This window comes from Talpa europaea, assembly GCF_964194135.1.
Source record: "Talpa europaea genome assembly, chromosome: 15".
In the NCBI taxonomy this organism is placed as follows: domain Eukaryota; kingdom Metazoa; phylum Chordata; class Mammalia; order Eulipotyphla; family Talpidae; genus Talpa; species Talpa europaea.
Window position 1 is genome coordinate 11,172,686 of NC_140083.1, and position 25,175 is coordinate 11,197,860.

General features: G+C 47.6%; 1 protein-coding gene across 2 annotated transcripts in view; it reads right to left on the reverse strand.

Moving 5' to 3' along the window:
* CHST11 (carbohydrate sulfotransferase 11) overlaps window positions 1–25,175 on the reverse strand; it is a gene marked incomplete at both ends in the record, with an annotated part of 217,748 nt that overhangs the window by 110,662 nt on the left and 81,911 nt on the right. For both annotated transcript variants that reach the window (XM_084256321.1, XM_084256320.1), the window contains one exon: window positions 1,435–1,520. In XM_084256321.1, coding sequence (XP_084112447.1) covers window positions 1,435–1,520 — 86 coding nt within the window. The remainder of the gene's footprint in view (window positions 1–1,434; window positions 1,521–25,175) is intronic.

A 25,175-nucleotide genomic window follows, 5' to 3' on the forward strand; every position in this document is an offset into this window, starting at 1 on the left:
ACAGTCAGACTGGGCACCAAACCCAATGCAAATACAGACACTCTTCGGAGGCGGCACAGGTCATGTTCCAGGTGACGGCAATTGGTTTCCCAGTGCGTGTAAGTGATGTTTATGTTATCCTGCAGTCTCTTAGGTGTGTGATAGCACTGTGTCTGAAAAAACAATGTACATACCTTAATAGAATATACTTGGTTGCTAAAAAATGCTAGCCATCATCAGAGGAGTAGGATAATGGCCCCAAAGACTCCTCAAAGCAGAGTTGCATGCGCCTTCAATTTGTAAAAAGTGCCTTATCTGTGGAGTGCAGTAAAACCAGCTACGCCTGCATCAGATTCCCCACCAAGTCACCAGAGAGTCTAGGAAAGGAAGCCTCAGGCTACTGAGTTTGCAATAACCAGCTACTCTGACCTCATCAGAGTAGCTGGTGGTGCTCCAAAGGGGTGGAGTTAGAAGGGCGTGGATTCATGGTTGGGTTACCCAGGATACACAAACCCAGGAGTCCATTTTTCCAGAGGTGGGAAGAAATATGGGGTCAGAAAATTCTCAGGCGCATTCTTTTACGAGACCTGGTATGGGGGAATTCAGCACCATGGAGAACTAAGCATCATCTTCCTCCATCAAGCCCCTTGCTCCACAGAAATAAAGAATTTGACACAAAGGAAAATTCAGAGACTGTACAGGTAAGTTGCACATCGCTTTTCTTTCCCAAAAACCATAAGTCAGTTGATATTACCACTCATTGTTTACTCACCAGTTCTTGGTGTCATGCTTCTCAGGAGGACCAGCCTTGGAGTCTCCACCTCAAGACCCACACACCATGAAGCTATCACCATGGCAACCAGATTGCCTCCCTTTGCCCCTACCTTTCCATGGAGGACCATATTTTGGTTGAAAGTCTATCTTGTTCAAAGGGATTCTTTGTGGTAATCAAGTCCCATTCACGGGGACAATCACTTGCCAAAAATCCCCACACACACCCCCACCCCAACAAGGGCATCTTGCCAAACAGGTGCAAGAAGGTGGAATGCTTGGGACATCATCACTGGACTTCAGTACCCGGACATTTTGGGGCTGGGTGTTGAGTTCACCAACATGTGAACCCTCTTTGGGTATGCCAAGAAGGAGACTGCTGTCAGGCTGGCTCTGCAGCTTCAGAGTCCCACACTGGCACCTGTGATTGTATTAATCCAGAGCCTGAACCTGGGCAGGCATGAAAGCTTAGCCCAGGACTACACCATGTATTTCTCTGAGTGCAAACATCTCTTGCTAGAATTTCAGAGCCTTTATATAGAAAAATAGAGACAGAGAAAGCAACCCCTGAAGGTCAAATGGAAGAAAGTTGTAAATCCCCCAAAGAACAGAACTTTTTTCAATCTCCTTCCCCCAATTCTCTAAAAATTGATGGAGAGAAAACAAGGAAGTTTCTTGGCTTACCTGGGTCGGGTTATAGAGTTCCTGAAGGGGGCTTCGAGACCCCTTCCGGCAGCAGATGTCCACACCAAAGGGGTTCCTCCGCATGACTGAGGAAAAGAAAGTGAAGATTCATCAGAAATAAGCAATAAGGATTTGTTGATTGACAAAGAAAAAGACAGAGAGGAGGGAAGAAACAAGAAAGGAAGCGAGATAACCAGCACGCACGAAGAAAGATTCCCACTGCTGTTCCTTTCCGATAGGCCCGGGGCCTCGTTGGCTCCTCAATCTGCAGGCATCAGCCACGCAGGGTACAAATAATGCCAATACCCCATCCAGCAACTTTTTTAAGAAAACAAGATGGCCATCAAATCTCATTGAAATGACGCTATTACAAAAGGCAGTATAAAGGTTGTTTCAGGAGAGCTTGTTTTCCCAAAATCAGGCTCGGTGGTGTATTTTAACATTCCGTAGCCTTCTCCCTCAACAATCAATTACAACCTCTTATTCCTGGTCCCTGAATACCTGGTCTCCCCAGAATAGTGCAGGGCATTCCCCGGGGGGCTCTTCCCACTGGCAAAACAGATGCCTCTCGTAAATAGGATTATGTTTCCTTCAAACATCAGCTCGAGACAGAAAGGACATGGGCTGATGGTTCCAGACAGAGATGGCACTCAAGCGCGCCAGAAGAAGGGGGCTGAGTGAACCCCTCAAAACCAGCAGTGTTGAGGATAACAGGAGTGATTTTTAAATGGAAGAGAATTCTTTCATTTTTCTTTTTCTTTTTTTAAAGATTTATTTATTTATTTATACAAGCACTGGGTACAGTCAGAAGCGCGGGAGGGTGAGAGAACCCACCAGAGCCAGAGCAGGGAGCAGAGCAGGCAGAAGGACCGAAGTACACTGCTGAGGGGAGCAGCGGGCGGCAGGAGAGGTCTGCGCGCCATGTGGGACACTCGCCCGGCAGCTGGGGATCGAACCAGCGCTGCAGAAACCGCGGGCAGCCTTGCAGCCCAGCGCTCAACTGCTGCGCCACTGGGGAGGCCCATCATTTTTCATTCTTCTTGTTCACAAACACCCTCACTCGGCATGGCCCCTGACAGTGTCCAACACACAGTCCCCCACTTGAGAACACAGTGAGGGGGAGGGAGGTAAGGAGGAGGCAGAGGGAGAGGAAGGTATGGGGTGGGCGGTGAATGAACAAGTGCTTCTTCTCAAGGAGGAAGCAATTTTCTTGTGGAATGACAAGGTAGAGACATAGAGACATGGACAGAACATGGAGGCAGGTCATTTCACAAGCCCAGAGAACTCAACCCCTACACTTTGGCACCAGAGAGGAGAGCAGGGCCTCCCCTGAAGCAGACCTCCTGGGTCTGAATCCCGGCTCCAGTAGACACTAGCTGTGTGATATTAGGCAAAGGTTAGTCCTAATATCTTTGCCTAATATCCATAAAATGGGGATGAAAGAGGACCAAGCCTCCTGGGTTGTGAGAGTTAAATGAGTCACTACTAAACGCAGAATCCTTAAACAGGTACCAGCAAAAAAAAAAAAAAAAATTAAAAATAAAAAAGTATAAATGACTGAAGCTATTCCAGATCCTGAACTACATTTGCATATAATTTATGACATGAACCGTCTGCCCCCTGGGCAGGAAGGTGGAAACGTCTTTACTCTCAGGCCACCATGTGGGTGGAGAGGAAGTGAGCAGAATTCATGCAGGACTTGGTGCTTCTCTGACAGGAAAGGCCCATAATCCCAAAAGAGAGACCCAGGCGCTCAGCTCATAAGCCAACTTGAGGTCAGAAAAGGGAGGCATCTCCACAGGAAGCTCACTTTTCTAGAAGGTCTCCAGGTAAATCGACTCCTTTCCATCTTCCTCTTCTTTGACCTGTCCCGTTGGGTCACAGGGACACCCTGAGCATCATTCATGATCCCAGGAAACTCAAGGCCACGTTTTCTCTCCCCTTCTTTACTTCCTATAGCAGGGGTCAGCGAACTTTCTCTGGAAAGGGCCAGAGGGTGTTTGGGCTTTACGCCGGACGGTCTCAATGGTCCCTTCTCAGCCCAGCCATGGCAGCATGGCTGTGGCCACAGACACTAGGGAAGTGAAGGTTCGTGGCTGGGTGCCAACACCACCAAGACTGAATTCCTTGGCACTTTCATGTGCCAGGAATATTATCCTTCTTTGATATCCCCCCGCTCCCAACCATTTCACAGAAACAAGCAGCGGCCTGGATTTGGCCCACAGACCGTCGCTGACCCCTGCCCTAGAGAACAGCCCCAGCTACTCCCAGGGTGGACAGACAAGCCCCAAACACACCCTCCGTGCCCCGAAGGGGAGGGGGGCCATCGGGCAAAGGCCCACACATAAAAGCCATTAGAATTTGATTAGGCTGGCCCCAGAAACACTAGCTCTTTGTTCCTCTATGGCTGCCCATGGAAGAGAGAAAAAATCCACGTTGTGTTTTTCTTTAATTTATGACTTCATTTTTCATTTCCACCCAAAACGAGGTAAACTGTTAAATGCACGCAAGTCACCCTCGGTGCACAATGACATAGCAACACTTCGGAGGAGAAAAAACAGCCATAAAATGTGTAGAATTATACCCATGCTGTGCAAGATTAAACCCTCCCCATGGCGGCAGACAGGCTCAGCGAGGCCCACGGCAGCCGGCCCGCCGCCGTGAAAACCCCACCATGGGTTCCATTAAAGTCAGCTTTTATGGGCGCAGTATTATTTAATTGGTTTATTTTTCTAATACAAGGCCTTTAAAACGCTTTGACCGTGTGAGGCCTGCAACCCAGGCCCCTCCCTAAGGCCGTCTGCCCTCCCATAGCCCCTCCAGACCTACCCATGACTTCACTGGGCGCCGGGTGAACCTGCGTTGGCTCCTCAGGCCACAGAAGCCAAAGGGGCCTTGTGTGCTTTTTATGGGAATGATAACAACCCCACCATTTATGGAGGACTCACGGCGAGCCAGGCACTGGGGGATGTGTGACTCTTCCCACATGTATGGAAGGAGACATCCTCTGGGAGCCTCCCTTAACTGCAGGAACTCCACCCCAGTCAAGGCCACACAGTAGACAGTGGCCAACCCAAGATTGTTATGGCCCTACTGGGCTCTTCACATCCATATGACAGTGCTGAGTACCTACTGCGTGCCGGGCAAAGAATGGGAAGGCCAGCGGTTATGCTGCCTATATTAAAAGTGACATCAGGGAAGTTGAGTAAATGACTCAAAGTGGCCAGCTGCTCACATGATTATCCCACCCAACAGTACCATGGGGTGGACTCTACAGTGGGCCCCGCTTTATAGGCAGAACACAGCAGGACTTCACATAATGTCATCCACGCAGCGTCATTTTGTAACCACGTTGATGAGAAAAAAGAAATCCCAGCCAGTGCTGAAGACACCAGGGTATTCAAGGACTGACTTTATCATAGGTTGTTTTGCTTAAAGTCGCAGTTGCCAAGAACTACTGGACGACATTAAGTGAGGACTTCCTGGACTGGGCATGGCAGGGTTAAGTGACTTGTCCAGGCACCATGACGGGGAAGAATGGACACAGGACTCCAATACAAGCAGCTCATGCTCTCTCGGCCACACCGAACCAGCGATCAAGGGCCAAGTCCACCAAACATCTCAACAGCATCCTGGCCAGAACACTGGTTGGCTGGACACCCCTAGCACCATAGGATTCTTCAAAGTGATGTGATGGGATAGTGAGGCTATTAACTAACAGCTACTACAGTCATTCACGTATTTTTTTCAAGCACCCACAATATGCCAAGCATTGGATGTGGGGGGTACAGACCTCTTCCACCTTTTTCCTACTGTTTCTCTGGTGCTTGGCACACAGTAGGTGCTTGAAAAACCTTATAAATGATGTCGGATTTAAGGCTACACTGGACAGATAGATTCCAGTTAGATGTGAAGGAAACTGCCATTACTTCAGATTGCTGTTATCCTTCCCCTTTGAAAAGTTCTGATGATCAAAAGCCCTGAGGACGGCAGCCCTGAGGACACGACTGTCTGCTGGCCACCGAAAGTTTTATTTAGCCACAACACCTGTTCTCTCCTTTCTAAACTCAAACCAATGAAATTCAAGACATGTTTTGTATGGGTCCAACTAGCACAACTGACAGTAGGAATCCCGGACCCAGGGACAGTTCTGTATTTTCCAAGATATGTAAGTGAAGCTAAAAATGAGACTCAAGCCCTGGGGTTGTTTCACAGTCCACAACGTTTATAAGTGGATGCTCCCCTCCCCGTTCGCTGAGAGCTGGTGATGGAAGGTGAGTTGGTGACCAAGGACGGGAGCCTGTCTCGCCACTGAGCTCCCTCGGTGTGACCCTGCGGTGCTGTCGGGTGTCAGGCAGCTGCGGGCTGGTTAATTCAAGGCGGATGGTGTAAAACTGAAATGCTATGGGGTGCTAAGTGGGAATTTGCCTTTGACACGTTTCATAAAACTGAAGACTTTTAGAATTCTCGGGGATTATAGTTCAGCTCCTTCAATTTATAGGCGAAACCCAGAGCGCTTAAGCATTGCTCAAGGCCTCCCCGGGTAGCAAGCAGCAGAGCCAAGAGCTAGAAGTCAAGTCTTGTAAAAATACATCAATAGTTAATAATAATTGTGAGAACTCCCATTTTGGGAGAATTTATCACTTTCCTGATGCCTGACACAAGGCTAAGCATTTTTCTCCCATTGCTTCATTTAATTCCCATAAAAACCCTTTAAATTACAAATAATGAGTGATACTGATATCATTTGTTCCCATCTGACAGTTGTGGAAACTGAAGCCCAGAGAGGATAAGCCACTCACCCAAGGTCACACAGTTAACAAACAACAGGGCCAGCCTGCCCTCCCTGAGCCTCGCTCACCCCCTCCCTTGTGTTCCCAGCAGCCAAGCCCCTGTTTGCTGGCACCTGTCCTGTTTGCTCATCTCTGCATTCCCTGTGCCTTACCACATGCTTATTAGCACGTAGTAGGGAGTCAGCACATTTGCATGAAATGAATGAAATGAAAACAACAGATCAAGTGATCAAAACAGGGGTGGGAAGAGCACAGGGACCATGGTGATGGGTCACGGGGGCTGTGGTGGGGGAATCTAAGGAGCTGTACCTGAGGGCGGAAATTAAATACTGTCCAAAAAGAAATAATACTGTAAGAAAATAGGTAAATAAATGTAATAAATAAAAAATAAATAAATAAAATGGAGTAAAGCAATTAAAAAAATATCAGAAGATATTTTTCCTGCAAAAGCATACCAGGCCAAACACTTACTACCAGCAAAAAAGCAGTTAGTCTGTTCTTCCCTAACAAATTTCCTTAATATTATTTAATTGGTCTTCTCAGTCAAAGGAACTAAAAAAAACATATAGCAAAAATTTTTCACAATTAAAAGAAGTCATCTGCTTGAAATATTATCATTCTCCTTGACCAAAGCAACTTTAGATAAAATGTTTGGCTTAAGACTGCCTGCTATTATGCCTTTGAATGAAATGCCACTCCTCGGCCGTCATTGTCCAGAAACAGGCACATTTCAACTTGTTTTCTTTCATGAGTAGATAGCAACAAGTTCCTGAAGTTTTCTAATTCTTTCACATTTATGAAAGAAAAGTCATATGATACATTCCTGTGGAAATGTGATGTGCCTGGAATGAATTCTAGAAGCACTCAAGAAACATCAACCTTTACTGCTGTTCCTCATCAATTCCTCAGAACCACCTGGAGCGGGTTGTACCCAGCCCATTTCAAACACAAGGAAACTGAGGCTCAGAGAGGGCAGAAGCCACCAGAGGACACAGTCAGTGACCATGGGATTCAAACCCTGCACACTTACCCCCAGTCCTCTGAAATGAGACATGTCACAGCTGATAAATGCTCAGAGGTGGAAGAGGCCAGTCAAAAAGGCAGACCTGAAGGTCAGCCCCACATCCCCCCACTAATCAGTGCTTCACAAAACATTCAGCACACACCTGAGTTCACAGGTGACTTTTCAAGAGCCCCCAAACAGTGACACAGGAGTCAGGGTCAGTCAACACTCTCATTAATACTACACTCAAACTTCCTGTTCTCTCCTTCTCAAAATCCCTTCAACACGGACAAGCCAGAATCATTCAAAACCATTTGCAAATACCTCTCTCTTTAATGGAGCCCCTATAAACACCCACTAAAGAATACTGAGGGGCTTGAGGTATTATCTGATGTGGGAACACAGGTTTCCCCCATACTGCAAAGTAGAGTGTTCCCATGGAAACTTTCATAAGTCAAAATAGTATAAATCAAAGAAGCAATTACCATTCATTTACATGGAAAAATTTTTGAGCATTCCCAGGCCCCAAAAAACCCTATCAAATAACATGAAACCGAAGATCCCATTCATACATAGTAAAAGCAGTAATGACAGGATAAGCGCAGCCTGAGAAAGTTGCTCCCGGGGAAGGTGCCACAGGGCCGTCCTCACTGCCTGGGCTGCACCTGCCTCTAGAACAACTGCTGCAAGACAAAAGCTGAAGGCTATTTTCACTTTTTTTTTTAAAGATTTATTTATTTATTTATACAAGCACAGGGTGCAGTCAGAAGCGCGGGAGGGTGAGAGAATTCACCAGAGCCAGAGCAGGAAGCAGAGCAGGCAGAAGGACCTAAGTACACTGCTGAGGGGAGCAGCGGGCGGCAGGAGAGGTCTGTGCACCGTGTGGGACCCTCACCCGGTGGCCGGGGAGCAGCCGGGGATCGAACCGGCACCGCAGAGGCTGTGGGCAGCTTCGCAACCCAGTGCTCAACCGATGCGCCACTAGGGAGGCCCTATTTTTACTTTTTTGCATAAAAATAAAAACTCTCTGTGTTTCCTTCAGTAGCAAAACAGGCACGAGTGTAGGTCTTTCATACACGTCAAGCAGCACATGGTGAACTTTTGAAAAGTGGGGGAACCTATAATCTGAGCCCTTCTGTTCTCTAAGTTCCTTGGAGATCCTGGTGGGCAGCCTGTAGACATGGTTACAGAATTAAAGTACATTAAACTTTTGGCAGGTGAAGGTCAAGGACATAAATTTGAGAATTGGGTGAATGCACTTGATATAAATCTGCAAGAGAAAAGACACAGTTTCATCTAAAGAAATTTCTTTTTTTTTTTATTTATTTTTTTTTAAAGATTTATTTTATTTTATTTATTTATTTATACAAGCACTGGGTACAGTCAGAAGTGCGGGAGGGTGAGAGAATTCACCAGAGCCAGAGCAGGGAGCAGAACAGGCAGAAGGACTGAAGCACACTGCTGAGGGGAGCAGCGGGCGGCAGGAGAGGTCTGCGCGCCATGTGGGACCCTCCTCCAGTGGCTGGGGAGCAGCCGGGGATCGAACCGGCACTGCAGAGGCTGTGGGCAGCTTCGCAACCCAGCGCTCAACCGCTGCGCCACCAGGGAGGCCCTATTTTTTATTTTTTTTTTATAAATTTTATTGTTATATTCCCCATACAATTGCAGCCCCCCCATTCTGACCCCAATCCCTCCCCTCCCGCCCCCGCCCCCTTAAAAGTGTCTCTGGTAAAGAAATTTCTTGTCAGAGAAGCCTCCCACTGAGGGACTCCGACGCTCAGCTTTGAAGAATATACTTCACACGTTACAACATCTGCCTGCTCAGGGAAGAGCTGGCCCATCAGATACACTCACGGAAACCAACGGCCTCTGCATGGAACCCACTTCCTCTTTAAAAGATCCTGGTCCATCTGACAATGTGCCCACAGCAGCGAATTCCGCCTACTTCCAGAAAGTACGAGGTCCCTGCCCAAGTGTAAACCAACTGGCAACCTCGCAGTTAGTGCAGACCCAGGCACCTCCAGGGCACGAAGGGTCTGCAGATACCCCCGAGTCCAGTGACTTTAACATTGGCCCAGGGGCTGGTACACTTGGCTGGGGGAAGTGCCCTCACTATTGGTTCTGATCAAGCAAGAGAACTGACAGCACCATCTTCCTGGCCCACAGGGTTTGCAGTCTGCCCACTGTGAGAACAGGGAAGAGGTGAGGAGGAGAAACAGATGGAGGGAAGAGGGAGAAGGTGTCGGGCTCTCAAAGGCTAAGAAACCCCAATCCAGTGAACCCACTTCATCCCCAGATGATTTCACAGGTACAAAAATGGGAGGCCCAGGCTTCATCAAACAGGAACGTAAATGACTTGCTCAAGGTCACATAGCTAGAGGCAGAGCTGCAGCTAGAACGAGGGTCGTCTCTTGCCTTCATCATCTCTTTCTCCTTTCTCACCCAGTGTACACACAAATGCACATGTAACTCCACAACAAAGGCTTGGTGACATAGTCCTTATCCTCAGTAGATGTGCTGAACTGATATTTTCTGTTCTCTTCCACTTTTTTGTAATGCTAGTCACATCTCATTAAATTGGTGTTACAACCCACCTGTGTGTGTGGGTGGGGGGGGGGTGACACATGGTTTTAAAACCCCTGGCTTTGGGCCTCCCCTGGTGGAGCAGCAGTTGATCGCTGGGTTGCGAAGCTAACCGCAGTCTCTGCAGCGCCGGTTCGATCCCCGGCCACCAGGTGAAGGTCCCACATGGTGCGCAGACCTCTCCTGCCGCCCGCTGCTCCCCTCAGCAGTGTATCTCGTCACTCTGCCTGCTCTGCTCCCTGCTCTGGCTCTGGTGAATTCTCTCACCCTCCCGCGCTTCTGACTGTACCCAGTGCTTGTATAAATAAATAAATAAATCTTTTTTAAAAATCCACTTTTAAAATAAATAAATAAAACCCCTGGCTTAGGCATCTAGAAAGAGTAGAGTCAGGAATAAGAGTGCTGGTTTAGGTTCAATCAGAAGTTGTCTGTGAGCTGAGTGCATTAAGCACTGATAAAGAGAATTAGTGATTTCACCCCTAAAATGTCCCTCCCCCACAATACCCCATCGTCAAAATGTCACCAGCCTGCACCTTGCTGGCAGACCAACACCCAGGAGTGATTCTCGGTTCCCCCTCCCTCGTCTGCTGTGCCTGCCCATCAGAACATTCCACCTTGACCACCCTGGCCCAAGCAACTTCATCCCCAGCCGATTCTACAGGTATTAAAATGGGAGGTCCAGGCTTCATCTGACAGGAGGGTAAGTGACTTGCTCCAGGTCACACAGCTTAAGTCACACAGACTAAGACACAGTTTCTTTTTCAGGTGATGGAAATGTTCTAAAATGAGATCGTGGTGATAGCTGTCTGACTGTACACACACTAAAATCCACTGAATTTTACATTTAAAACAGGTGAATTTTATACATAAGTTATATGGATTTTTCAAAAATACGTTCAGAAATGTTTAAAAAGAAAATGCATAATACTAATATTTTCAAGGTTCTAACCTTCATTAAGATCTACCTCACAAGCCCAATATAAGAGATTTAACTAACAATTTATTTGACTTGAGATGTTTAAGTTGAAGTCTTTTCATTTATGTGTAATATTGGCATCTTTAAGAAACTTCAGACATGCTGCCTCTTAATTTGAGGTAGTGGATTTATGTTAGTTAAGTTTTTGTTTATAATTCAGGTCATTGAAGGACTTTGAAGACATTAAACATTAAATTATCAATGCAATTTAAAATGTTAAAGGAAGATTAATTTCGCTAAAGAGTCAAATATTAATCAAAGGCTTCCATTAATGTAATGACTCAAAGTTACTAGATTTATGAGTAGAAGAGGAAGATTTTTAAGTTAAAGGCTAGCTTCCTAGAGTTATAGCTTTAGGTTTTTAAAAGCTCTTTCATCTATAACTGTCACCCTCAATGACATGAAAACACTGACATTAACAGAGAATTAACAGGAATTGGCAGCTTCGGGCAGGTCTCGGTGGGGTTTTGAAGTGTCTGAGGTGAGGGAGAAACCCTGTGGAAAAACATGGTTCAAGGAATTGAAATTGGCAGTTCACCTAGGAAAGCCCCTATAAATGAGGCTTTATGTTCATTTCAATAAAACAAGAGACAGTCTCGGGCATACAGATCATATTAATTATACTCCACACACCTTGAATGAGTAATTATGGGCATTGTGCAGTTCATGCTCATTCACCCTTCCTTGCTTCCTGAAGAAGTTTTACATTCTCCCCTGCAGTTTCCCTGGAATGCTTATAAATTTATTTTGCAGTGATGCAGATAATATGCCAAAATACTTTCTCCCCTGCAGCTGGTGCTCCAAGTCTGATTTTACGACTTGGAGACATTTATGTCTGCCTCTGGGGTTCCCCACAGCTTCAGAGACAGCAAATAATGTGGCTGCTTGAGAATGGGGAATATTCCAGGTAATGTTTATTTAAGCTACTCATGCATGGCAGGGGTTTTAATCCCAAACCTATGCCCCATCCCACCCCACCCCCAAGAATACAGAAAGCTAGTCAGCTCTGTGCAAGGCAATCTCACACGAGTCAGACTGCGCCGGGCAATCCCTCCTCTTGCGGGGGTTTTCAATCCCTCCCAGCCACACAGCCTCCCACGGGGCCCAGGGGATTGTCACCCATCCTTGTCATCCTCAAGGCTGCCTGAACAAAACTTGAGCACTCCAGGCTTCTACTGGGTCTCCCTTTTCTGTACCCTACCCCAGAAGGCACAGCTAAGACCAGGGAGTAGTAGGTTGAATAATGTCCCTCCCCTATATTACGTCTACTCAGGGCCTTCCAATGGGCCTTATTTGGAAACATGGTCTTTGCAAATGTAATTAGTTAAATTAAAACGAAGTCATTCTGGACAAGGGAGGGCCCCTCTCCAAGGACCAGCATTCTTACACATGGCAAAGAGGACACACCTGGGCCACGGCCCTGGGAAGACAAAGGCAAAGACTTCATGATCCTCCCTGGTGGCCTAGGGGTTAAATCTCAGTGCTCTCGCCATGACGGCTTGAGTTCAATCCCTGGCCAGGGAGCTGACCCACATGGCACAGCAGACCTCTCCTGTCTCGCCCGCTGCTCCCCTCAGCAGTGTATTTCAGTAGTTCTGCCTGTTCTGCTCCCTACTCTGTCTCTAATGAATCCTTTCACGCCGCCGCAGCTCTGGCCTTCCCAGCGGGCATGTTTCGAGGACTAAATAAATTAATCCAGGTCAAGGGTCTGGAGCAGCTCCTGGCCTGTAAGTACTCTAACAGCTATAGCAAGCAATCATTCCTGCACCCCCTCCAGAGAGCACCTCAAATCCTCTTCTATTCCAACCAAAACACTAACTGATATGGACATGATATGTACACGTGAATCTGCCGACACTGAGTCATCTCGTGGGCTTAGAGGAACTCTCAGTGTGAATGGGCAGAAGAAGTGGGTGATGAGCCATGGGTTCTACCCATTTTGACTTTCTAGATGCAAGAGGCAGCATCTAGGGAATGCCAGAATGAGGATGTTGAACAGACAGTGTGTGTCCTCTCCAGAAGTGAGAGACAGCTAGGGAGAGATTGCCTCCCGCAACCAAAAGCAACTCACAGTAAGAAAGAACTGGAGCCTTCCAAGGCAGCCAGCAACCCATCTACCCAAGCCCATATGTCCCGATGAGTTAAAGATGGGAATTATCTTTTTAATTGTTCAGTTGTATTATTTTCTTCTGACATTTTTCTGGCACAAAAGGCTAGCAGAGAGAACACTGATTTTAAAAATATCCCCACAGGCAACTACGTCATTAGAGATGCGAAGATGTTTACAGCCTCAGCAACAGCAACTTCTCTCTTGAGAAATTACGCCCAGGGAATAATTCAACAGAAGCTAAAAGATTTATGCAAAAAGATGTTTACTATAATATTTCCCTTCCAATGGCCAAAAATTATGTCAAAATGCAAAGATGGCCAAGACCAGAGGAATAATTTCAAAAGTCATAGCACTCTTCGGCATATCATTATTAAATCACAGTACATTAACTATTCCAAAAAATCACTGTTGTTCGAAGTAATTATGTGAAGATATGGGAAAAGGGTTTTAGTTAAAACAAGCAGAGTTGAAAACAGATCTCGGAAACATCTATATACACATATAAAAATGATAACACATATTAGAGGAGCTTTTAGACTTGCTTCCCCATCATATATTAATTTTGCTGCTTAAACATGATGACTGCAGTATCATGTCAGCTCCACATCAACTCTAAGTGTTCAAGATGCCACTGAAATTTAGAGATGTTCTAAACAGAAAGTTGGCACTTTTCCCAAGAAGACCAAAAGGGGTACCTGTAGCCACTCTTGTGGCAATTTTGCCCCAAGAAATGTTTGAAAGATGAGGACAGAGTGCACACACTAAATGCTGGTATGTCTCCGGACGGGAAGTTGCCCAAGTTTAACGTACGTACGTTGCTGTAATCAAGAAACAGTATGGGGCGAGGAAGATAAAAGCAAATGCTGGAGAAGGTCCAACCGTGGATGGGGGGAGGGGCGGGATGGGGGCAGAGAAGGCACGTGCAGGCTTTGGGGGAAGCCACGCTGCACCTCAAATGCGATTCTTCTTGAAATGTGGTCACAGGGAAAAGCCCATCACAGCTGAATTCTATTAAACATGCTCAGGGCTCCCCACCTCCCTCTGTCCTTCCTAGTGACTCAAGTCCCTCTGAACCTGAGTCCAGAGACCCTCTTTGCACAAATGCAGTAGGGTGGAGACCAAAGTTACTGCAGTGATATTCCCCCAGGAAATGTTCAGGGGTTGGAGTCTTCATGTTCCCCTCCAAAAATAAAAATAAAAAAGCCTTGTGCCATATATGCAGGCACAGAGACCCATCTTTCCCCCAAAAGTAAGCAAGTCATGCACAAGACCCTTATTGGCATGATAAGCAGGAAGGTGTGGCCTCTTGGGATGCAGTGGACACATCCAGGCTGGTGTGGTTATTAAAATTCCTTCAAAGTCAGCCAGGCAGGTTTTATTTGTGAAGGCAAATTAAAAAACAATAAACAATAGCAGGTATTTCCAAGTGATTGCCACTCCAAGAGGATGCCAGAGCCATTGGCTTGTCAAAATCTGGACAAGCGTCCAGGTGCGTGCATGGCCAGGTGTGTCAGACATGGCCCAGGTTCGGGGCTTGCTGCGACCTACAACCAGGGAACACCCAGGGCAGAGGACCAAAGGGGGAAGCAGAGCACAATTTGCATTCCTACTGTGTGCCTTGCTGAATGCCAGATGCTTTAATAAATGCATTAAACCACCCTCCCTTGCAACCATCCTGAGACACAGGGTTTTCCTTCTCATTTTACAGACAGGGAAACACGTCCAGAGAGGTGTCTACCCATGTCACACAACTGGCAAGGTTGCCTAGACTGGCAGCGCAGGTACATATATTACTGAAAGATTTGGAAAGGCGGGGAGCAGGGCAGACACACACACAGTTCTGTGAAAACCAAGGAAATGAGGCTTCAGCTGCTTAGTGAAACTAAGGGGCAGCTTCACAGCCCTGTCTGACACAGGGGCTCAAAATGTGGACATGGAGGGTTATCACTCACAGGTGCAGCCACCAGGCAGGACCTGTGCCAGGGAGCACAGCCAGGTGGCCCTGCTTAAGGGCAGGCCTGAGTCAGGACTCCTGCTTCGGTCCTCGCTCCTCCACTAACCAGCTGAACGATTTCTGGAAGTTTCTTAGGCCCACTGTATCCCGGTTTTCTCACCAATAAGATGGGAATAGGAAGAACTTGCCTTATAAGGTGATTGAGAGGATGCACAAGAGGAAAGCAGTAAATATACTGCCAGTCACGATTCTCAGGTGCACAAGCTGTTTTCCTGTTTGTTTTTTTTAACTTGTCAGAAATCAGGACGCCTCTTTCAATCGTGACCTTCTGAGATGTGATAAAATAGGATAGATGGTGACGCTGGTGATATGCATCCCCACTCCCTGGGTCTCCCCCATCCACATTCCCTTTCTTTTTCTCTGTCCTCCCTCCATCGCCTTGATCTGCCACGAGTGTAATGCTTTGTTTTCCAAACCAACACAAATATCCTCAAATCCAAAAAGCCCTGTATCCTCTGGAAGAAACTCAAAGGGAGGGCTTGCTCAGGTGCAGGCCAGCAGCTCCAGGTAACAGGTCCTCTGAGGCAGTCCCGACTCATTCATTACAACACCACGGCCCCTGCTCGGATACCCCAAAAAACAGCGGTGTCAGAGCAGATCAGGCCGGTGGGTCTTCACAGCAGCAAGAAGGACCTCTACCCTAAGTCCCTCCTTCAAATACTGCTCCGTCTCAAGAGCTGGAAAATGGCTAGAAAAGTCCAGAGACTGTTCCTTCAAATCCCTGGTTTCTCATAACTCCCCAAGTTTGGCTACTAAATCAAGAAATAGCCCATTTTCTCAAAAATTTGAAAGACCATTAGATCAAAATCATTAGATAAAATTTTCTCTGTTATCAAGCTCTCCTCCCCATAAGTATGCTTGGATCACATGTTGATAGACACTTACAGACAGCAATAGCACTAAAATCTCAAAACTATTAACACAACACACTGACTCCCAGGTGATCAACCCCTGACAAACTTCAAGGTCCTTCCTCCAGCAGGAGACACAGGAGGGCAACATCCCTGGGGCGGGAGCCAATGCCCATCAGCGTGAAGACACAGGAGCCTTGGTTTCTAGGAGGAGCTACACAACAAGGCTGGTGGGAGGAGGTGGCTCCGGCAGGTTCATGGTCAAGGTTGAGGAACGGCACAGACAGAACTGGGGGGGGGGGGGGGGGGGCACAGAAGCAGCAGGGAAGCCACTTTTGCTTTTCTTTTCCTTCTCATCTCAGTAAATGTCAAAACTCAAGACTTCTCTCGCTTTTCATCGTGAGTGCGTTGAAACCTAAAATTCTAAGTTGTTTGCTCAAGGGAGTCAAAAGAAGACAAATTTAAGAAATAGAAAGTAGGGCAGCTCAGAGCACTTGACGATCACCCCGGGAGGGCAGCGACCCTCTAGAAGCAGACATTACAAGTACAGGGAAAGAAGAATCAGGTTCCCTTCTCGCCCATGAAGCTTTGAACAGGGCACAATTCTAGACCTGGCGTGGAATCCTCAGTTACCTATTTGTCTACCTCTCTCTGATTATAGTGAACATTCCAACAGGAAGCATCCGCCCTCCTAATTTATCCGTAACCTGCATGTCTATGGTGCGTGAGGATTTAAACTTCAAATTGGAAATGAAATTGAATGAATGGTATTTAGGGTAGCCTAGCATCTTACCTAATTAACCTAATTAACCTTTTTTTTAAAAAAAAAATATCCTAGGGCCTCCCTGGTGGCGCAGCCGTTGAGCGCTGGGTTGCGAAGCTGCTTGCGGCCTTGGCAGTGCTAGTTCGATCCCCGGCCACCAGGTGAGGGTCCCACATGGCGTGCAGACCTCTCCTGCCGCCCGCTGCTCCCCTCAGCAGTGTACTTCGGTCCTTCTGCCTGCTCTGCTTCCCGCTCTGGCTCTGCTGAATTCTCTCACCCTCCCATGCTTCTGACTGTACCCAGTGCTTGTATAAATAAATCTTTTAAAAAAATAAAATAAAATAATAAAAATAAAAATATCCTAAACTTTGAGGACCCTATGCACACAGTTGAATCTTTTGGCTTTATATAGCTGAACAGCATTAGAAATTTAAGTCAAATTTTCTCTTCTATTCTGGTATATGTCTGAAGTCTTCCTTTCTGTTAACAGAAGTTGCAAAAAGATATTTTATCTCCCAAATGTACAACATATGGGGGGGGGGGGATCACAAATGATTTCTAGTTTCTACTCCCTAGTGAAGGGGTCTTGAAAACAAGAGAGGAATTATTTTATTGTAAGTTCAGTGCTTTTGTTTTTCTAAGTGTCTATCAGAAATAGGACGGAGCTAGGTGACCGTCGTGGTCTTCAGTGACAGATAATGGCTCTGTGGACCCCTCTGTGGTCAATGCCGGGAGACAGTGGGGCAGTCAAGACCTCTCTGGAGCAGTAGGTGGTCCAAATTGTGGCTCCGGTCAGCTGGCTGCTGCTCAACACCATCCTTGAACATTTTTAACTCTGATTATGTTTGCCTAAAGATTTATTCAAATTCCCCTGCATCTCATGCATGAGGCTGGCCGACCTCAGACACCTGCACACACTGGCCATCAGAAATCACCCACAGTGGAACCTTTTCATTTTCTCCAAACTTCACTGGAGATTAAAAAAACTAAAACAGGGCCTCCCTGGTGGTGCAAGGGGCTCAGTCTCAGCACCACGAAGTTATCAGCAGTCACTACGGCATGGGTTCAATACCCAGCCAGGGAGCAGACCTCTCCTGTCTCACCCGCTGCTCCCCTCAGCAGTGTATTTCCATAGATCCGTCTGTTCTGCTCCCCACTCTGTCTCCAGTGAATCCTCTCACCTCCTGCATCTCTGGCCTACACCCCAGCTCGTGTATGCATAAATAAAAAAAATTAAATCTTTAAAAAAAGAAAAACAACCGAAAGAGTCCACTCCTGACACAGGTCTGATATGATGACTAACGGGTGAGCTGTCTGCCTGTTTCAATGGGCCTTCACATTCCTCATCCGTGCCTCTCCACGGCAAGATGAGAAATCACTGGCCTCTCCATTCTGTTGAGGAAATGGGAGCTGGAGGCAGAACTTTTTCTTCAAATGTCCATCAAAAATAGCCCGTCGAAGAAGAAGTGGTTACTCAAGACTGCACTCATGTGAGTGCTGTCTGGAGTCTTCAGCGACAGCTCGTGTGCCTCTCTGTCACCCAAGCTGGTATGGAGTGACCTGTCCAGGGGCACAGAGCCAAGGGTCGGCGCAGAGACGCAAGCCCAGGTAAATCAGAGCCAGGTTCTGTTGCACTCCCTCTACACAACAGTTACTGCCCATGCAAAAGTACCCCCCAAAGACGGAAGACTGTGTGGGAACAGGGAGGTGGCACAACAGATCGAGCCCGCATTGAGCTCGAAGGGCTGGCTGGTCTCCGTCCCTCCTTGTGCCTCTCTCTCATTCTTCAAGGGTAACAAGCAAATGGAAGTATATAAATAACCCGCAACAGACACCTGGGTGCCGACTATTGCCTCTTCCTCAAGCCAGAGAACAACAAGTGGAATTCCTTTCTGTATCGCTTATGTAGATCCAGCAAAAATAAGTCCTCAAGATTACTTAGTATTTCACCAGTTAATGAATCTGACTTTGCAGCTGAGATGATGGCATGTCACAGGACCCAGAACCTTCCTAGTTCTTGTTTCGGAACAGGCAGGCTGAGGCTTTCATTGGTGGTCAGCTTGCCGTTTCCTCCAAGGGCGTCCCTACCTCAGAGAGCTCTGTGGAGTTCTCCCTGTAGAACTTACATCCCAACCACACCCCAGCCTGAAAGAAGAGGGACTAAATTATTTCAGCCAGGACTTCAGGATGCTGGGAAAGAATAAAGCCATATCCACAACCGATGACTCCATTTTCCACTTGTGCTACCATCCTGTAGTCAGTCAACATACCCCAAGTAGAGTTGCAGAAATGCTTTCAGGAAGATGAAGATCTTAGGAAAGAAACTCAGGAAGAAAGGTCTGCTCAGAAACAAAGCTTGATTCTACCCAAATACAGGAAAAGAAAAGCAGAGAAGTCACAAAATACACAAATAAATTGGAAAAGACCTTTTGATTCAGAAGAACTTATCTTTAGGTTTATTTTATTGCGAGCCATCTAGTGGATGGAAGCTGGAGTTCAAGGACAAGGAAGGCCTATTCAGGGCAAAGGCAGTGCAGACCCAGAAGCCAGTGATAGTCTGAGTTCTCAGCCAGCAACGTGCCATGGGTGAGGCCCATCCCCTTTCGGGATCTCAGTACCCTCCTCTTTAAATAAAGACAGTCACTCTGCACAGATCCCCTCCAGCTACAAAATTCAATCCTTCTATAACTCTCAGTCCACTTACTGATGCAGTGCCCGCCCCTCTACTGCTGGGAGGCTCACCAAAATTCCACTGGCAACCAGCTTCCAGACCGAACAGGCCGGCTTTTGTAGGTTTCCTTGGAGCATGGTAACCACAGAAATAAACCCAAATGCACCAAAAAATGTAAATGGGTCGTGAGTGCTCCTACACTTATGAAGTCAGCAGTGTGAAATGTATAACAAGACTGTCTACAGAACTGCAGTGGACATGCGGCAAAGAAACCTCCTCTTACATATAAAAAGGCTCATTTGTTTGGTTCTCAACCAGATCGGTCTTGAATCAGCAGCATTTGAAACCCCAGCCCCAGTCGTGACCAAAGGTCGCCGCTTACCGACACACACATAGGAGGGAAACTTGGAGTTTTCACAGAGATATCCTCTATTCTGTGGGGGGAGGGGGAAAGGGGGGGCGCAGGGGAAGTTGCCCTTGGCATTGACCAGACAATGAACTCATCATCCGCTTGACCCAGAAATAGAAATGGAGCATTAAACATAGATCACCAGCTTCTCCTCCAGCCTCTCAGACTGAGGTTAAGTTGCTCCTAAGAAAGTCAGAAGCGGGAATGTTTACTTAACCTGTCATCAGTCACCCCAATAATCCCCACTGCTCCACTGTCATCCGAAAACAGTTATGAAGCACCTAATGTGTATGCAGCCCTGCCTTTCTGGGATGTTCCAAAAGCAGCCCTTCGGACTGGGCGGCAGCGTGCACCAGGGGAGTGAGCTGAGCTCCACTGAACTGTACACCTGAAAAAGTTGCAACTGGCATATCTTAGGTTAGGTAGGTTTTTTTTTTTTTTTTTAATTAAAAGATTTATTTATTTATTTATTTATTTATTTATTTATTTATTTATTTATTTATTTATACAAGCACTGGGTACAGTCAGAAGCACAGAAGGGTGAGAGAATTCACCAGAGCCAGAGGGGGAAGCAGAGCAGGCAGAAGGACCAAAGTACACTGCTGAGGGGAGCAGCGGGCGGCAGGAGAGGTCTGCGCGCCATGTGGGACCCTCCTCTGGTGGCCGGGGAGCAGCCAGGGATTGAACCAGCGCCGCATAGGCTGCGGGCAGCTTCGCAACCCAGCGCTCAACCACTGCGCCACCGGGGAGGCCCAGGTTAGGTAGGTTTGACCAACAATTTTTTAAGATACCCCAAACAATGTTAGGCTGCAGCCCCCAGGCACACCTAATCACACCGATGCAAAGTAGAAATATTTGAACAAGTGAGCTATTTCCAGTACATTCCCAAAATGCCCAGGGCTGGTGATAACAGTCTACCCCACTTCATTTACACATCACCCCCCAGGGGCTGAGAGTGAATTACTGCTGTGTCCACCCTTCCTGGGGCCTCTGTATTGAGATCTAGACCAAAGGTTTTGCAACCTGAATGCCCCTCAGGACAACCTGGGATGAGGTCAATACAGATTTCCAGTCCCCTAGGTCAAGATCCTGATTCGTGGTCCTATCTAGGAATCTGGCCTTTGAATAGCATCCCAGGTGATTTGGTGTGTATGAAAGAGCCTGGGAACAACACCCTGAACAGAAGGGGACACAGAAAGCAACTGCAGCCCGTACACAGCTGCAGAAACATCCAGCGGTGCCTGGCCACAGAGACGGCCATCAGCCCTGCCCTCCAGGGAAGGGCACAACTCTCCAGCCTCTTAGAGGCCCTTGACTGTGTCTTTGAACAAGTCAGTCCTCGAATAAGTCAGGGCCAGACACAGCATCTGGTTCCCACTTCTGCAGGAACCAGAACCCAGGACTCCAGATCCAACCCTCTTCCACACCCTCTCATCACAACGCCTCGGTCTCTGCCTCTGCAAAATGGATCTGGCCTGGCGGCCTCCTAGGGCTGTTGCATCAGGGGTTGCAGCTCCTGACTTTGAACTCTCTGAAGTTCCCCTCTGTGGACCTCAGCTTCCACATCCTTAAAGTGAGAATAAACACGGGACTTAACAACCAGAGTTCTTGCGGGAACTCACAGGCACGTGAAAGAAAAGCACTCACCCCCAACACCCACGCACACCACACTTAACACAGGCTAACTCTGACCATGCTTACCAGTGTGTTGCACGTGGATGTGCCTGGGAGGGAACAAATCTGAGAGACAACAGTTTTCACACCCTCATTATTTAAAAAAAAAAAAAAGCCAAGATTTGTGCATGCATGCCTCCCACCCTGTAATTGCAAACCATGTCCTTTGCTTAGAGATGACAAGAACAAGCTTTAGGTAAGTCAACCCTTCTATTTCGCATGTTGAGTTTCTCTCCTCTCTAGGCACGAGGCCCAGGGGTACCTCAATAAATAATAATGACTGAGCACTGCTGGAGGGAAGGACAAGGAGCCCTTCTGATAAAGAAGGGCCCAACCCTGCTGCCTTCAGAGCAGGCTCCCTCAGAAGAGAACCCCAGAGTGGCATGGGCAGGAAGGTCAGCAAAGGGCACCCACCAAACGTCACTTCTGGCCACATTGGGCCACTCACAGATGCCAGACCACATCTAGGAATCTCTGTTCCTTCCAACAGCCAAGTTGTTCCTCCTTCTAGAACATTCTTTGCCTTCTCAGTGGTGTCAGCCAAGACCCTCTTCACCCAGATTATCACTTCGATGGCTGCTCAAGAGCCCCTGGCTCAGGGAGGCTTTTGCCAACACCCTCTGTGTCTTACTGTCCTGTGTGTTGTACCCTTACTTGAAGGGACATCACAGCACCCCTGCCCCTCTAAGGCCCCTCTGTCCTGCTCACTCTTTGACAGTGCCTGGCACACAGCAGGTGCTCAGAAAATACTTGCTGACTGAACCATACCTCCTGCTTTAGATGAAGCTAGGCCCCACTTATGCCTTTGGTGCCAGTCATGTTTACAGGTCCCCTATTCACGCTAAGAGGTGGGCTGAATGGTAAGTCTCAGTGCTGTACTGAGAGGTGATAGCACCCAGGGACTAGGAGTCAGAAAGTTCTAGAATCAGACAAACTTGAGGACTAGTCCCAAGCTGTTCCTTCCTACTGTGTGGTCCTCAGCAAGTCCTGCTGATAAAACTATCCTTGTATCATCTCACAGAAGCTTGAAAGACCATGTGTGTGCAAGCATGTATACACAGCACACAGGAGGCCTTCAATAAGTGTTTGGAATGATGATGCTATTTGCCCTCTGAAAACAGACTTCCGTGTCTGTACTCATTGTATGACTTTGGTCAATTTGCATATCCTCCATGCCATATTCTCATCTGGAAAATGAGAAGACAACTTCCCGAGCTCACAGGTGGTTGTGAGAATTCAGTGAGGTCATGGGGTTAAAACACAGTGCCAAGAGCATCCTGAGCGCTCAACTAACAGCAGCAACCAGTGACATCCACATTGCCGCCTGCCTCCTAAATTCAGGAGCTCCTGGAGGCAGGAACCCTGCAGATTAACTTCCCTCTCCCTAGCACTAAGCGGCTGGCACATTTGTCTGGAAGACGAGGACATCCTGTGCCCATCACCAGCCAGCTTGATGCTTAGCGTGTGACCCTTCACAGAGAAGGCGCTTGGGTTGGGTCGGATGCACAGCTCCGCCAAGGTAGGCAGAATCTGCTGGGAGTGTGGAGGGTTCACAGATGGTAAAATCCCCAGCTGCTCAAACACCTACGGGTAGGAGGGGGAGGCTTGTTAAATGTTAAAAATGAGTCAACTTTCTCTTAGACAACAAGAACCACGACAAAGACGGTGATGGAAGAGGAATAAACAGGGCGTGGGTGAGGGAGATAAACAGGCACCTGAGACCCGCTCTTGTGAAACTTAACCATTTAGGAGCTGGTGGGGGAGGGGGGTAGAAATCAGCCGACTTGGTGGGGGGACACGTTTAATTTAGATCCTCCCCAGTGGGCTGGATCAGGGCCCCGCTCACAGATGCTCACTCTGCACGGCTGTGACACGCTGCGGAGATCAAGCCCGGGGGCGGCGGTTTGCTAAGCTGTCAGCTATGTCAAGACCGTTAACTGTTTCTGAGTTTAGCAATTTGACAAAATGTGGAGCCGCTCAGATGGCCAAGCGCGCTGACTGCAAAGGGAGCTTCTTTTGCAATCCTGACCTCTTCCACCAACGGCAAAGGAAGACTATGAAGCAGTATTGAGAGGGCCCCCCCAATTGCTGGTGCTCACAAGGCAATGCCAGGCACTGGGGAGCCTCCCCAAGGTGTATCAAGGCACCCCCTCAGTGCTACCTGCAACCTCATCGCCGCCAACGCCATGACTTACCCCCCAATGGACCAAGGGCTGGGGCAAATAGATGAGTAAAGGGCACCCTGGAGGCACCCCAAAGAATCTGGTCTCCGAATGTCTACCCTGGAATCTCCCTGATTTGTTATATTCTCATCCGACACACAACACTTGAATTTTCCAGCCCCCAACTGCCTATGAGGTGCTCGGCTACTGAGCTACGCGGAGCCAGACAGCCTCGATGCTCTTCTCTCAGTTTTAAAGGTAACTGCTCCGAAGGGGAACTTGACAACATAGGGGAGAATGGTCTGTGAGTAAACTGTCCACAGATCCCAAGGGATGGCCCTTCAAATAAATTCAACAAGTGGTATTTGCTATGTGCCTCTTTTTTTCATTCAGAATAGAACACACTCTGAAAAAATGGAGGGGGTTCATAAAACCGAGTCCAGAAAGTAATCCAGTGGCTCCAGGAGGGCCTCTCTGTCCCTAGAATTTCTACCACCAGGATAGTCAAGAAGAGAAGTTTGTCTTGTCTTGTTTTATAAGCTGTTAGTCTTACTTCTGTGTGTGGAATAGGCAGCCAGGCTACAGGTTCCAGTCCCGGCTGTGTCTCCTGCTCTGTGACCCTGACTGGTCATTAAAACTCCCCATGTCTCGACTTTCTCACCTGTGAAATGGAAATACTAGCAATGCTCACTTCCCAGAGCTGCTGCGGTCATGAACAAGCTATAAGAGAGCACTTAAGAATATCTGGTGCACATTTAAATACTTCATTAAGAAAATACTTAATAAACATTGCTACATATATAAGATAGCACTGCCTTAAAAATTTAATGACCTACTTTTATTTTAAGAATCTCCAAGGACCTTTATTTTAGAAGTAGAAAGGCAAGATGGGATACCGGTTAAGAGTACAGTCTGCAAAAGCACATTGCCTAGGACTGAATCCCAGCTCTGCTTCCTATTTGCTGTGTGGCCTTGGATAAATAACTTCTCTGAGATTTAGTTTCTTTCTCTGTAAAAGGGAGCTAATACTGTCTTTGGGCTTAAGTGAGTTAATATATGCAAAATATATAGTTTGCTAGTTTCATTGCATTTCTAGAGGAGGTCCCACCGTTTTGTAACATGTCAAGATGGTATCCGATGGTCCAGGCAGCAAGTAGGTAGCCAGCCCTGAGCCACTTCATCTTAGGTCTGTTCGAAGTTGCTGACTTACAGTTCAGCAGAATGCCATTAAAACTGGCCCCGCTTGCTGCTCTAGCCTCCTCCATCCCTGTCCTGTAGTTGGCCTGGGAGACAAGGCGGGCAGACAAAGGAGGAGACACAAGAGCAGGAAGGTAGCTCTGGCTGCTATGGCAACACAGCTGACAGACAGGAGAGCAACAACCACTGCAGGGAAAGGAGTGCCTGACTCTTCCCTCAGTCAAAGCACCAAAGCACCCCTGAGGCTGGAGAGCAAGAACACCCCAGCCCTAAACAGTAGCCCTGGTCACAGGGCCCAGCCCGCCTCTCTGAATCCTGGTGTGAACCACAACAGACACACTGGCCCTTCTCTGTCCTAGCATGCTAGAAATGCACGGACAACCTTAGCCTCTGAATTTCTGCACAGCACGTTGTAAGGCCCCTCTGAGGGCCTGGAACCCTGCTCAGCACCTCCAGGCATGGTGCTGGGAATGTCTCACTGGTGACAGGTCAACTCAAGTCAGTGTGTTCCAACAGGAGCTTAACTGGAGGTGCA